The sequence below is a fragment of the Anticarsia gemmatalis genome, chromosome 2 (assembly GCF_050436995.1).
Source record: "Anticarsia gemmatalis isolate Benzon Research Colony breed Stoneville strain chromosome 2, ilAntGemm2 primary, whole genome shotgun sequence".
In the NCBI taxonomy this organism is placed as follows: domain Eukaryota; kingdom Metazoa; phylum Arthropoda; class Insecta; order Lepidoptera; family Erebidae; genus Anticarsia; species Anticarsia gemmatalis.
In genome coordinates this window covers 2,664,495-2,679,926 of record NC_134746.1, presented here as the reverse complement: position 1 = coordinate 2,679,926, position 15,432 = coordinate 2,664,495, and the positions used below count along the sequence as shown (strand labels likewise).

The window sequence follows — 15,432 nt, the reverse complement described above, 5'->3', positions numbered from 1 at the left end:
ATTATAATAAATAATGATAAAACAGGTCCCATCTCAATGGCATGGTGTTTTTATAAGCAGTATTACCGTTACGTTAGCCGACGGACGGACGCGTACAGGCATACATCTCTTGAACTTGACACTGTACACAACGCTTAAAGAATTAATCTCTTTCCGTATACATTTTTATAAATAAACTATAGTTACTTTTCGCCCATGGTTACTCGTGCAAGGTCTAGAACACTACTAAAGCGGTTCACTCAGTTTGCGTTAAACCATATGTTGATGTCAGTCGCTTATATCCGTTCATGATAACACGTTTTGCTTCACCGTAATATTATGTACAAGTCTTTAAATCATTTCACACTTTATGGGAATCGAACATCGAACAGTGGGACATAAAAGTCACACTACAGACGTTTATATATAGATACGTGACTAAATCTTATCATTTCGTTTCGATACTTTTAACAATACACAAGTGTTTTTTGAAAAGGCTCTTTGGACACGTGCACGATGAGCAAGCAAAAACAAACTGAAGATCAAGTGAGTACTACATTTTAATATTTAGGTTATTGTAGAATATATTCCTTGCAAATACGAGGTCGTGTTACGTTTGGAGCGAATATGACGCGGTGTTTTGTTTCTTGACACCGTGCCAAAATATACTCCCAACGAAATGACTTACAATATATTTCAAAGCCGATTTTTGTCTTACAAAACATTTATTAAATTGTCTAAAGATCCTTAGTCTATCTGTCTATTCCTTAAAGTAAGCAGTTTGATAGTTTTATTCACAAAACACGTCTCGATCATGTGTTTCGAAGTAAATAAACTGTCGTATTTTCCGTGTACACGGTACAGTTCGCGTGAATAATTTATTTTTAGTATGCAGAGTTCGTACTCTTGTATTTTGTGACACTTTTACATTAGATACATGTTAAACACCTTTTAGTATTATTAATTCTTTGCGGTTTTTCTACAATAATAATATTTTAAATACCTATGCATAGAATTCTCATTGTTTATGTTGCTTTTGCAAATATTTATGCTATGCGTAACAGTGTACAGGATAGTTTAATAGGTCAATGGTTTCAATGTACAATGTTCTACAGATTTTAAATGTATTTTTTTTTAAATCTAAATTAAAAAGAAAAGAAAGTGAATGGTTTGTTTCCCATTTTTTTGTATTTTACGTTTGCTAAAAGCACTAGTAGTTGTTAGTTTAATTCATATTATATTACAATATTTTTCACCATTCGATAAGATTATTTTTTTGTAATATTAAAAATGATATTCTCCGAATATTATGTTAAGGTCGCGTCGGTCATCGGTCATTGATAACAAATATTATGTAAAAATCTTAGTGGAACGTAGGCGTGTTATTTAATTATTTACTTGCGGCTCGTCATATTATTTGCAAGTCTTCTTGGAGGTGTTTTCTTTTATGCTAAAGTCACAATAACAATATTAACATACTTATTACTTACTTCATGGTTTTTATTTAACAGGACTCTATTTTTGTTAAGAGTTACAAAAACGCCGAATATGCACTGTCTCAAAATAGTAGAAATACTAAGTAATTAGGATATTTATCTTCCAAAGTCTTCAATGAGTCAAAATAGTCTGACAACTAAGTAGAGAGCATTGTATGCAATGTTCGCGGCTGGCTGTATGTATACAAATTTTAGATTATAGAATACCACTGACCCGCGGGTTTATACAGCTGACTGCGGCTGGTCCGTGAATGCCCAGACTCTCTACTGAGCTATTGGACTACAACGACTATTTTTCTCCAGTCTTCAAACAGTCACTATAACAGCAATAACATGGTTATACTGCACGTTTGGCGCAGTGGTTTAAGCGGTCACCTCGCCGCAATAACCGTAGTGCCACGTGTGGCGTGTCCCACCCGGGACAAATATGTGTGTACGAGTATTTGTTCTGAGCCTGGATGTTAATTTATCTATATAAGTATGTATTTAGAAGTATATAAGTATGTTTATCAGTTGTCTGGTTACCATAGTACAAGCTCTGCTTAGTTTGGAATCAGATGACCGTGTGTGAGTTGTCCAAAAATATAAAAAAAAACACCTTCTTAACATACCCTTACATCTTCCGTCCATCATAATCTTCTCGAAAACAAATGACGATCATCTTCAAATTCTTCCCAGATGGATGTGAGAGAAAAGCTACAACCAGAGTTGGAAAATGACACTGACATGATAGAATCAGTGCTCTCTCACGTGGGAGAGATGGGTTTGTATCAGAAGCTGCTGTTCATCGGAATGCTGCCCTTTGGCTTCTTCTACGCGTGGGTGTACTTCGTCCAGATGTTCATTGCTGTGGCACCGCAGAACTACTGGTGTCGAGTGCCTGAGCTCGCCAATTTGAGTATGGAGTTGAGGTGAGTTTGACTGATATACTACTAATGATATTTAGTTGAGTGTGTTATCTTAAGTGCTTTAGCCTGTATTATGACATCATGTACGTAATACGCCTTATAAACCCGGAGGTGCATGAAATACATCCTCGTTTCGCCATTAACTATGTTATTCCCAAAACATTATTATACGTAAAATACACTCATAATTCTCATTAAAAAAAAAACACTTTTTCTCTCAACGGATCGCCAATACAGTCCCAATTTAATGGGGGCGAAGGGCGTCATATACTGACTTCATAAATCTATGGGCTTCTGTACAAACGTTCCAATATGTATTAAAAAAAACCCGATAGCACTTTGCCTGCCTTAGGAATCGCATCCAAGACCCCTTGTTACAAATCTCTTGCCGTTTATCCAACACGGCAATCAAACTTTATACCTCGCAATAGACAAGTCATATACTACTTGAGACTACTAATCCTATCTCAAGAGTTACTTGTCCATGTTCTTGAGTGGATATTAAACGTCACAATATCTCGTAATAACAAAGGTTTTAATGAAAACAAATTAACAGCGCGTGTTTCAAGCGTGTGAACTTGATGAGGCAATAAAAATTAATCTCAATGTACTGTCACGAACAATCATGTATGTAATGACATATTTTGTAACATTTGTTATTAGTCAAGCAAACTAAAGTTTTAGGCTTGACGTGTATCTCTATGTTTGTGTGTGGCATCGTTGCGCTAAAATTGAGGATCAATAATTCTTAACTAACTTATTAGAGGTTCATGTTCAGAGTTTAAGCTCATAGCGCTGAGCACGAATTGAAAAGACCTAAACTGAACATGAACCGGAACAATAAATAATAATTAGATACTCATAATCCTATTGATTACCTTAAGATGCTTTTCGAAGCTATTGTAATCGACTATTTACAAAATAAGAAAAAGTAAAAGTTGGCGTGACAACGGTTAGGCTATATGACAGATTAATCTGTTTTATGAATGAAAACATTTAAACCACCTACGATTGTTTTCTTTCGAGCTCAATGTGTATTAACGAGCAAAAAACTAAATGCATAAAATTTGTAACACCTAATGTCAAACCAGTGAAAACTTTGATAAAGATTAAGGAAGATGAGCTGGACCTTGTGGACACAGCCAAATTGCTAGGCGTTACAATAGATTCGAAGTTACAGTGGGGTCCACATATATCACAATTGTCGAATAGACTTAGTTCTGCAGCCTTTGCGGTCAGAAAAATTCGCCAACTCACTGACATTGAAACAGCTAGGTTAGTATACTTCAGTTACTTCCATAGTGTCATGTCTTATGGAATTTTGCTCTGGGGTAACGCTGCCGACATCCAAACCATCTTTGTGCTGCAGAAGAGGGCTATTCGTGCAATTTATAACTTAGGCAGTAGACATTCACTAAGGGAAAAATTTAAGGAGATAAATATATTGACGGTGGCAGGTCAATATATATATGAAAACCTAATTTATGTACATAAAAATATAACACATTTCAAGAAAAAGAGCGATATAAATAAATAAATAATATAATCATCTTGTATCAAGCAAATTGACATTTTAAAAGAGCAAGCCGTGAGTTTCTTGCCGTTTCTTCTCACGAGCAACCAGCTTTTCCGAAACGGACAAAAAAAATACAAATACGTGACTATTTCAAATACTTTGTAAAAAGTTTACGAAATAAAGGATATTTTGAATTTGAATTTGAATTTATCAAATATTTTATAAAGGGAACACTTACTTTAATGGCTTCAGTCATAACTATGGGTTCATAACTTTTAAACTCTCGCGTTGCATGTTTAATGTCTAATAGAATACGGGAATTAACGCGAACACGCATTTTACCTTAAAATGCCTAACGTTTCGGCGCAGGTTGCACTCGCCGTGGTCCCAGGCTGACTGGAGCAGCGATGACAGGACTTCGTGTATATGAGGTGGACGAATGTCCATCCACCCTCATATTTTGATTTTTCCAACCGCCACCACACACTACACTAACCGTGTCCCTATTCTGTGAGCTAACCGATTGCGAAACATTAAGGTAAAATGCGTGTTCGCGTTAATTCCCGTATTCTATTATACATATAACTATGGGTTTGCAAATTCCAGTGATTAACTATCAAACTTTTGCTAATATGCATTTTACCTACAACTGCCTGATGTTTCGGCGAAGGTTACCTGCGAACAAGGAAAGTGTAATGGTCAAGCAAGTGGCTCACTAATTTTGACAAAACTTTGAATGTATCAAAATATAACTACATTAGAATGTTCTTTAAAACGAAAATCAACGTTGTGGATTTTATTTCACTACAATAATTTAATATTATAAACTTCAATCTTGGGCTGGGGTGTAACACTTTTTGTTGCCGACTGTACATTATGTAGTTACTGCGACAATAAAGGAAAACGTTGTGTTGAAGCCAGCAAGTCTAAAAGGTCTGTGGCTGTATTTGAAAGGGTGCCAAGTGTGCTGGATCGATGACCTATTTATCTGTAACTGAGACGCGCTGGCAGCAGTTAGCCTTAAATACTATAACATTGTCCTACTACTGAGCAATGAATGTAAAATATGATGATTCTAAACTTATATCTCGACGCAAGGGTTATGGTCACCACTCTACCACCAATGCGTCGAGAGTTCGTGGGTTCGAATACCAAACGGTATAACTCTTTGTGCGATCCACAAATAGTTATTTCGGATCCGGTTGTATTTTGCATCCGTTATTTGTGTGTTTGTAAAATTCCCCGCGACACAAAAAAAATTCATAGTGCGGGCATTGTCTTTTAAAAAAAAAAAAGCATATAAGAAAATAAGAAATAATCTTTTTTCAAATCCCTGCACACAAATTCTGAACAATTACATAAAATAAAATCATGTTGAGGTTTTGCAAAAAGATTAAGTGCGTAGTACTCGTAACCTGCGGCACTGTTAGTCAAGATGTATGAATGTGAAAGACGCCAGGGAAGTTCGTAGGGATCGTAGCAAGTGTCATTCTTTCGTCTCTGTTTACCCCTATAGGAAAAAAAGGCGTGATTTTATGTTAGTAAAGTACCGGAAGACTTATCTCTACGTCATAGATCTCAGATCAATAAATATGGATATCTACTGATATTACGATATTTTCTTCAAGCGATCTAAAAACCGAAGGTTGTGTGATAATAACAAAGGCGTGAAAATCATTCTGCAATTTTCATATTTGTTTTCCTTCTTTACTATCGTGTAATACCTGATGGTATAGATGTATGAAAACTTAAAATGTACCCATGTAGTAGGGGACAAGACTATTGCCATAAACCGGACCAATCTCCGGGCTACTACTGCGAATATTCAAATAGAAACTAGAAAAACTTTATAGCACTTTACCCGACCCGGGAGTAGAACCCGAGCCCTCGTGATCAAACGTTGTTTTTCAACTAATTTTACGAATATTAAAAAGTCCAAATTTTAATTGCTTGAATGGATATTTGTAACGCATCACTCAAAACGGATTTTGATAAGATTTCGTATATAGTACAAGCGTATACCATTATTCGGGGGAAATCTTTTCACACAGGTGAAATCTCGAGCAGAAATTAGTAACGATTAAAATTAGTTCAAAACGTTTCGTGACCTCGTGGTCGTTGGCCTATCTTAATTGTCAATAACAAGTGAATCGGATTTTTTACATGCTGATTGGGAGCGATAACGAAATTGTTCAACAATTAAGTAGTTGATAATATAATCGGATTAGGTATATGAATGAAAAGTTTCGTTCATATTTAGGTACTTAGCGTTATATAATACTGATTACTTAGATACATAAATTCATCAAATTTTTGTTTTCAAACGAAATTCGCACCTCTCACGCAAGTGGTTGCAGGTTCGAACCCGAGACAACACACCAATGACTTTTCGAAGTGTGTATTAGAAATAATTATCACTTGCTCTAACGGTGAAGGAAAGGTTTCCTCATGATGTTTTCCTTCAATAATAAATGTATTAAACAAATTTTAGGCCTAAAATTTGTTTAATACATTTATTGAGGGCATGCAAAGTCCCCAACCCGCACTTGGTCAGCTTGCGGCCAGCGGGCTCAAGGCCTAATCCCTTCCCATTGGGAGAAGATCCTTGCCCTGTAGTGGGACAGATATGGGTTAAAAAATAAATAAAAAATCGAACGCAAGACCTCCCGGCGCACTTGTTACGGCGTGGCAACCATAACCACTGCGCAATCGAGACCGTCAAATATGAGTTTTACTTTTCAAATTGGCCCTTAATTGTTAATTAAGTATACATACTAAATACTTATCCATCAGTTAAATAGATCGCATTAATCTTTAAAAACAAGCCAGTTAAGTAACAATTAACGCGAGTACTACAACAGCTGTTCCGGTCATTGACCCGCGTGACCAGATGCTCCAATTTTACTAACCTTACTGACTCACTAACTAATCTATCACCCAAAGTAAGAACATGTAACTAAGGGCAATGAACTGCAACAGCTGTTGTTGTTGTATAAACAATGTGACTGAATTGTTTTGTTTTCACAAACAACATAAAATTTCATGGATGCATGTTTTTCTTTCATCTCTACATAATAAAATAAAGTCCCCTCACGGGTAGGTATGTCTGTTTACTCGCAATAAACTCACATTGTACTGAAATTTTTATGCGGTTTTTACCAAGTTTTACCTGAGCAAAAATAACTCGATGATTGATCTCGTCTCGTCTTGATTGTATTTCACTGTTAATCTCAATATCCTGGAATCAGCTCGATTTTAAGACAATATTATATCAAGTTGATGAGGACTAATAAATGACAGCATAATCCAGTCATTTTATGTAAGGTTGTTTTTTCCTTGGGATTTCTCTCCAGAATGTTTCAGTAATTTTACAAAATTGGATCTTAGCTTTTAGTACCTTGGAGAGTACAAACTTTTCGTTGGGTCTACCGGTCCTCTTCCAGAACTATAGCTGGTCTTATGTTCCTTTCAGACGAAATCTATCAGCCCCTGGAGCCATCACAGGAGATTGGGACAAATGCATGACGTTCGACACAAACTGGACGCGAGTACTGGAGAGCCTCACTCCGCCGGTGGCTGGCACGCCCATGGTGCCGTGTCAGCACGGCTGGGAGTTCGACTTTACTGATATACCTTATGAGACTGTTGTTACTGAGGTAAGTCCTCTTTAATTACTATATTCTTATTTAGCTGTAACATCTTATTCGATAGAGAAATTTTCCTTTTATTAAACCAAAAGACCCGGTTGCCTTAAGTCAAACTGCGCGACAAGTATTGTATCCTTTGCTTGTTGGTAAAGTATAAGATACTGATAATTACGATCTTTCTTTCAAGTGAACAACTATTATGTAATGGATGTCCATTTGCTAACATTTTACGACTTCTTCTTATATTCTAGTTTCTTACTAGCATCTCTATAAAATATATAGCAATGTATCATGCTGTTGTTCTTAAACGGTTCTTATGTAACTTATTGCTCCGTTGTTTACAGAGAGGTTGGGTCTGTGATTCAGCTAGCTATGTGCCGACTGCGCAGTCAATATTCTTTGCCGGATCCCTGACAGGAGGCGTCATTTTAGGATGGATCGCTGACAAGTTTGGCAGAGTACCTGCGCTAATGGGTACGTAAAGACAAATAACTAAACATACGTTTCTCAACACAAGAAGCCCACTAGACTCGAAAGGGACACTGTGTAACTAGATCAAGAGCTGGTTTATCTTTTGTATAAACCACGGACTAGAATGTAAGGCATTTAATTAAACAAGATTTTTCCTAGTCCTATCGACAATAAGCTAGATATCGACAATATTATGTCAAACTCTTGATACATACTCGATACTACCAATGGTAGAAAATTGCGATACTCTACACTAGGCTCATCATTGCAGGTGCTAATTTGATCGGCGGTATCGGCGGAGTGGCGACTATCTTCACTACTGGTGTGTGGGACTTCGTGTTCTGCAGGTTCCTCGTCGGCATGGCGCTTGATAACTGCTTCATGATCGTATATATATTAGGTAAGTTAATCTTCTGGGATAAACCTCTTGTCTCCATCTATTACCGTATGTTAATCTTTTGTAGTAGACTTGTTTAAGAGGGAGTATTCCATGCGTTAAGCTAGCTATGACTTACGTTCGTATTTGTATATATGTTTCCATTAAAATAACAATTGAAGATAAAGAGTAATTTCGTAAAAGAAGACATTTTAATACCGAAACTCTTCAAAACTGTAAAACATGGCAGCCTCAGTACTTTAAGTGCTTTCTAGCCTTGTCTTAAAAGCTACTATCCCTATCAGAAATTCTATTTTAGACTGTATCCATATTTTCATATATACAATCAAACAGCTCCATTATTTATTCCAGTTCTAGAATACGTGGGAGCTCGATACCGCACCCTAGTTGGCAACTTGTCTATAGCTCTGTTCTTCGGAGCCGGTGCCGTGTCTCTCCCGTGGATAGCGTACTACGTGGCCGACTGGCGCAAGTTCCTGTGGATCACTTCAGCGCCCATGTTCATTGTGGTACTGGCTCCGTGGTTGCTGCCGGAGAGTGCTAGGTGAATATTCACTTTTGTTAAATGCTTTTGCCTTGCAAAATGCACTCTTTATTGATTTTGGTGGATGTCCTAAATATCCAAATTGTAACTCTTGCTAGGATCAATTGAAGCTCAATTAGATGCGGCCTTGAAGACCAGGAAAATAAAAAGATATCGGTGTTTTGGTGTTTTAAAATGTTATTTATTGTAATTGTTATTAAAGGCTCCTAATTTTGATCTCTTCATCATTATCATTTTCACTTTGACTTGAAAGGAACTTAATCATCGTCAACATTCTTACTTTTACTTAAAATTAATTGATTTCTGTTCCAGGTGGCTAATAACTCGTGGTCGTGTTCAAGAAGCCGTCAAAGTGCTGAGGAGGTTTGAAACAGTCAACGGAACTCAGATCCCTGATGATCTCATGGAAGACTTTGTTGTAAGTGCATGCACAACAAACTGCTACAATATTCAATATCAACATACCCGACTGCCTTTCAAAAAATTTAATCCTAAGTAATTTTTATCAAGAAGTGCTTAATGAATTTCCCGGAGTGACAAACTTAAGGTTTGTGGCTCTCTGTGCCTCGGAGTGCACATAAAACTGTCGGTCCTGCGCCTGAAATCTGTCTATAGTCGTGTCGGCTATCCATACCAATGGGCTATAACAGTAGTGGAATAGGGGAATGTACCTGCGAATGGAGCACACATATGGACACACTAAAGGTCTAGTACCGTTGGCTAGTTTCAATGAAATTTGCCGCCGTCAAAGACGCTAGGAAAATATTAACCAGCATTTATCTTTTCACCAGGTAGCATCAAACAAATCCAAGCTAGAAGAACGGGAGTCATTCTTCACGTTGTTCAAGAGCTCCTCACTACGGAGGACCATGGTGTGCATGGTAATAGTCTACGTCGGCTGTGCGCTGGTCTTCGACGGGCTGGTGAGGCTGTCAGACTCCTTCGGCATGGACTTCTTCATCACCTTCACTTTTTCATCTGCTACTGAGATACCGGCTATATTGCTGCTGGCTGTTGTTCTTGATAGGTAAGGAAAAGAAAACTGTTCTTTATCCCTTTTTCGTTGCTAGTTGAGATGTCAACTCTAGATTGTAAGAAAACTGAAGTTAACTTTCGCTTGTTCATTCTAAAATACGTTCTTCATGGAGATTATTCCCAATCCCAATTCAGCATCTATGTACAAACATATCTAGTTAATTTTATTTTTCAAAAATAACTAATAGAGATTAAAATACTTTGAAATATGTTTTCTAAAGTTGTTTTTATTCTATTGCAGGTGGGGTAGAAGAAAGCTTGTTTTCGGTCCAATGACTTTGGCCGGTATCTTCATACTCATCGCAATATTTGTGCCAAAAGGTAACGTATACCTTTATTATGCATTATCAAATCATATCAAATTACTACATTACAATGACTATTGGAACTGAATAATACAAATACCAGTCTGGCTCCAATAACAACGTAACTATTTATTTCAAGAGAGCCCTCGTGAACATTAATTACCTATATGGTAAAAAAAACTGGTTCCTTGAAGAACTGATTTGTGAGTTAAGAGCTTAAAATTGGGATACTAATCAGAACCTATTTTCCCCCGCAGGTCTGCCCCAGGCAACCCTGGCCATAGTAGCCCGGTTCTTCATAAACATGTGCTACACGACGGCCATACAGTGGAGCACAGAGATACTGCCGACGCCCTTCAGAGCTTCAGGCTCGTCTGCGTTACACATGACAGGGTTCATCGCCACGGTCATTACGCCGTTCGTTGTTTATTCGGTAAGTGAAGCAAAAAATATGAAAAACGGTAACAACTTGCCTGTAGAAAATAGTTTCTACCACAACTACTACTGTGGCGCAATTCTATATAGTCTGTACTGTTGAGTATCGAGTGTTTGACATTTAAAATGTAAGGGAACCTGTTGTACCTAGGCCGGTTTTTTAGAAATATATTTTTTATTGTGATTTGACGTGCAGCACACAAATCATATTTGCATAGTTTGAAATGTCAATTATTTGGGTACTCACCAAAAAAATATCAGAAATGTATATTTAATATTTACATAATATTTTTAAATTTAAAAAAAAATGGGAAATGTGGCCAAGGTACAACATACCCTATGTACCTAGGCCAGTAGTACGTTGTACCTAGGCCACATTGAAATTTGGGGGTAATTTAAGCAAATTATCAAGTTTTTTAACTAAAATCATTTTATTTGATTTATTACAGTACACAGTATTATTACAGTATACAGTATTTAACAAAACATTTAAAAAATTCTCAAATGATCAAAATTTAAAAATGATAAAAATTACAATAATATTCATAGCTTTTTTTATGCTTTTCAAACAAAATATTTAAACAAAAACAACTAACTTTGGCCACCGTTTCGTAACATCACATCGCTGCGCCTGCCAAACTCCATATGTGTATTTTGATGTTAAAAAAAAATGAATATTGTGTCCCAAATAAAAAAAAGTTTTCCAAAATCTCACAAAAGACACATGTGGAACTTGGCAGGCGCAGCGACGATATCACATAATATAATATAAGAAATCAATATACCTATATAGCATAGCAAAGGAAAACAAAATATTGAAACAACTAGCTGACCCGCGCAACTTCCCTTGCATCACATAAGAAAGAATGGGTCATAATTTTCCCCGTTTTTGTAACATTTTTTACTGGTACTCTGCTCCTATTGGTCATAGCGTGATGATATATAGCCTATAGCCTTCCTCGATAAATGGGCTATCTAAAACTGAAAGAATTTTTCAAATCGGACCAGTAGTTCCTGAGATTAGCGCGTTCAAACAAACAAACTCTTCAGCTTTATAATATTAGTTTAGATTAGTATAGATTATCTTTACCTATATATAAATTATTATTTCTCTCTTAAATTTTAATCAGTCATTTGGACTAGCTATTATAAAAACACTATCAATAATGTAGATATATTATTCAGCCTTAAGCATTTAGTAGAAATCAGAGTACTTCTGTATTTCTGGAACATAATAAATTTCTCTGTTCTTGTTAACTTTTTGCGGGGTTTTAATCTCCTCTTTTTCAGGCCATTTCCAGTTTTTAAGTGATGTTTGCATCGATTTCTGAAATAATAAAGATATTTAATTAGGAATATTATTACGTAAATGTGAAATAATTTAATAAAACATTCTCCTGGCCAAAGTATAACATCCAGGTTGTACCTTGGCCAGTGGCCAAGGTACAGCTGATCGACAGTGACCGAGGTACAACACTACTCCAACTTCACTAAAACGGTGATTTTATATAGTTTAGAGGTTAAGTATCTCGTAAGTTTTTTATTGTGTTGAGACTTGTAAAATCAAAGAACCGATAGCATATAACAGTTAAGTGACTATTAGAAAACTTTTAAAACTATTAGACTTCAAAATATATTAGAAATACTTACTTTTTCACACAAAAAAGTTTCAGCGTCGATAACACCTAACTGCACATTGAATAGTCTGTAGTGACGTATCGAATACCGTAAACAGTAGAATTTAGTATCGCGCGAATATTTGAAAACGAGCCCAGTGGCCTAGGTACACATAGTGCCAAGGTACAACAGGTTCCCCTACTACCAAAATAGTTCTTACGAACCCGGCAGAGACGCTAATTTTCGTACACAATTTGTCGATTGCTAGCCGGTTGTCGGTAGACAATAGTAGTAGTGAATCGACCTACAGATATGAAGATACGCTTATGACGGGACAGGACAAGTAATATCCACAATATTACGTTAAAAAAAGAATTAAATCTTAATTCTAAATAGTAAATACAGAATTTGTAGGCGGAATAGTTGAGGATCTTACTCCTGCGTAACATGATCATCGGCTAAATAGATTACTTATTAGGACACTTATTAGCAATCGTGTGTTAATCGCAACTTAAATAGATAAGACGTTACCAAATAAGTCATGTCTGTACAAACATTAGACTAATATGTGTAACATTATTATTATGATACACTGTAAAACGATACCTTATTGGGCAGAGATGTCTGTGTTGCTAAATCGCTTAGTACTAACGTACGCTATTTGAATTGAGAGTCTTCGCATAAGTGTAGGCTTGACGGCTTTACGTGCTCTCTGAAGCACTTCGATCAATGACCTCAACTTCCTAATGCCGGGCAATCACTGAGAAATTGTAGACAGTGAAACTCGATAGCAACTCTGGTTTGACCCATAACTTAATAGTAAAACTCAGTAACAACTTAGACCCAACCCAAACCGCGGAAGTCATTATCAATCGTCCCAAAGATAGATATTAATATGGAGGTAATACATAAAACCCAGAGATCTTTTAGGGACTTAAGTAATAACTAGAAAAGGTTGTTCCTTAAACACAATTTAACATGTTTCAGGAACGCTATTGGTGGCTACTACCGCTCTTAATCCTGGGTCTCACGGCACTGGTCGGAGCCGGCATCAGTCTGACGCTGCCTGAGACGAATGGACAGCCGATGCCGCAGACCGTGGCTGATGGAGAGAAGATTATCAGGGAACAGTCGTTATGCGGGTTAGTATAGTAATATACTCATATGAGGCCAAGAGTAACGATTCAAAGTAAGAGAGTCTCCTGTCAGACGTGGAAATATATAGTTTCATTAAAAATTATTCGCCATTTTCAATATTCTGTCAACGATTACAGATAGATTGCTATCTATCGAAAGCGATGTGACGGTAAACTGATAGATAATGCTTATCTTTAGTAAGTAAACAAAGGATTGACAGGGCATTAAAACAACCGTATAAATATACATACATGTAGCTTTTTAGAGGTAATAAATGCCTAAAAGATAAATAAAAGCGAAACCGAGCCTGACTTAATTATAAAAATCTGAATGAATGTTGTCTACTTTTCAGAAAACCTGAAGACGATCAAGCAAGTCCATACAAGAAGAGAACACGAGCTGAAGCAGTCTGATGTGTTGTTAAGATAGAGTCATTTCTAGTCGACAATATCAAGTTTTTATACAACAATGAAATAAATAGTGTAAATTGTGTTGAAGAGGAATAAAAGTGTATTTTCGAGTTCAACACACATGTGTGAACAGTCAAAAGCAAAAAATATTTCGAGATTGTAAAATTATTATTAACTAATAAAGTATATTTCATATCGTCACCGATAAAAATGCTGAATGTTGAGAATGTGACGAAAACATAATATCTTTGCTTTTGACTGTACATGGCACTTTTTTAATATGGTTAGTGATGGTTGTTAAGCCAAGATAGTACGTAATTATTTAAAGCCATTTGACTTGCGTATTATTTACAACCGGTTACTCTATTTAAGTATTTATAAATGCATTAATTCATCTATTAACTACTATTGATCACGAGTTGTCAAGTTCAATTCCGGGTCAGTTCAAGTGTTATTGCCCTTTCTTATTTATTTATTTCTCAATAACAGCCCAGTTCGGTAACGTGCTGGGTATAAGCAAAATAGCTTTTTACCTATTACATGAGATTCACATTGTAAATGGCGAATAGTGGGTGCTTATCGTACACCTCTTCTTTGAATGTAATTATTCAATGATTATTAACATTACATTTTTGTAATTAACGATTTAAGAAAGCAATACTGTGATGCTAGGAACAATTTGTTGCGTATGTAGGTAGGTATTAATTAGACATAATAATTTAAATACTTAATAAATTAATTGTACAATACAAATGACATGCCATAATAAAGTTTAAGATTAACGTTTTGTATTTATTTTACCCTTCCATCAAACATAGTAGGTGAAATAATCTTAATTATATTATAATATTAATAAATACGAAATGTGCGAAATGATTACTCAACCACGTCAAAACTATTGAAGCGATTTTTATTTGGTTAATTTTCAATATGGATTAACACATAAATATTTATAATGTGTTTTATTATAAATGCTTTCACGCGGACGAAGTCGCGGGAAGAAATGAGTGAATAATAATTTCTCTAAACTAGCTACTGATCCACAATTATCCGTAACAAGACGCATTATTTATTTCGACTAGACGACGCAATCGGTTCTCCTTTTTTTTTGAACAGGTTTTTAATTGATGATTAAAATACCACAATCACTGTCACGTCTTTCTTCCACATAAACTGTCATGAGATCAGCTGTGAAATGTCAAAACTATTGTTTACTGTCTGTCTTAGAATAATTTACACAATTCTTAGAGATATCGAGTCTTCATTCTAATGGTCTACATCTTTAAGAACTGTATTTACCGTTGAGAATAAGCCAGCCAGTCAAACTGCCAGCCAGAAAGACCAAATAAAATATTAAATTGAATATATTCTGAAACTTAACCTCTCCGTAAATATGGATCATTTTAATAGAGAAAGGTCATCTAACGTAATTAAGTCAAGCACAGCTCTGAACACAAAAGCGTCAGCGGTCAGTTTGTCTCAGGTATGTTTAAATATACAATCTTCATAAGATAGGACTCTCCTTCTATTAGCCC

At 36.0% G+C, this 15,432-nt stretch overlaps 1 protein-coding gene across 1 annotated transcript; it reads left to right on the top strand.

The window, feature by feature from the left end:
• The first annotated feature begins 209 nt into the window (after nucleotides 1-209).
• Nucleotides 210-14,654, top strand: LOC142979298 (solute carrier family 22 member 3-like). The gene is made up of 12 exons (XM_076124147.1): nucleotides 210-525; nucleotides 2,154-2,386; nucleotides 7,372-7,555; nucleotides 7,891-8,020; nucleotides 8,289-8,417; nucleotides 8,766-8,958; nucleotides 9,271-9,376; nucleotides 9,750-9,985; nucleotides 10,235-10,314; nucleotides 10,556-10,731; nucleotides 13,338-13,492; nucleotides 13,840-14,654. Exons 1-12 carry the CDS (start codon nucleotides 496-498, stop codon nucleotides 13,898-13,900), a joined length of 1,713 nt encoding a protein of 570 aa, XP_075980262.1. The 5' UTR covers nucleotides 210-495; the 3' UTR covers nucleotides 13,901-14,654.
• Nucleotides 14,655-15,432: the final 778 nt, after the last annotated feature.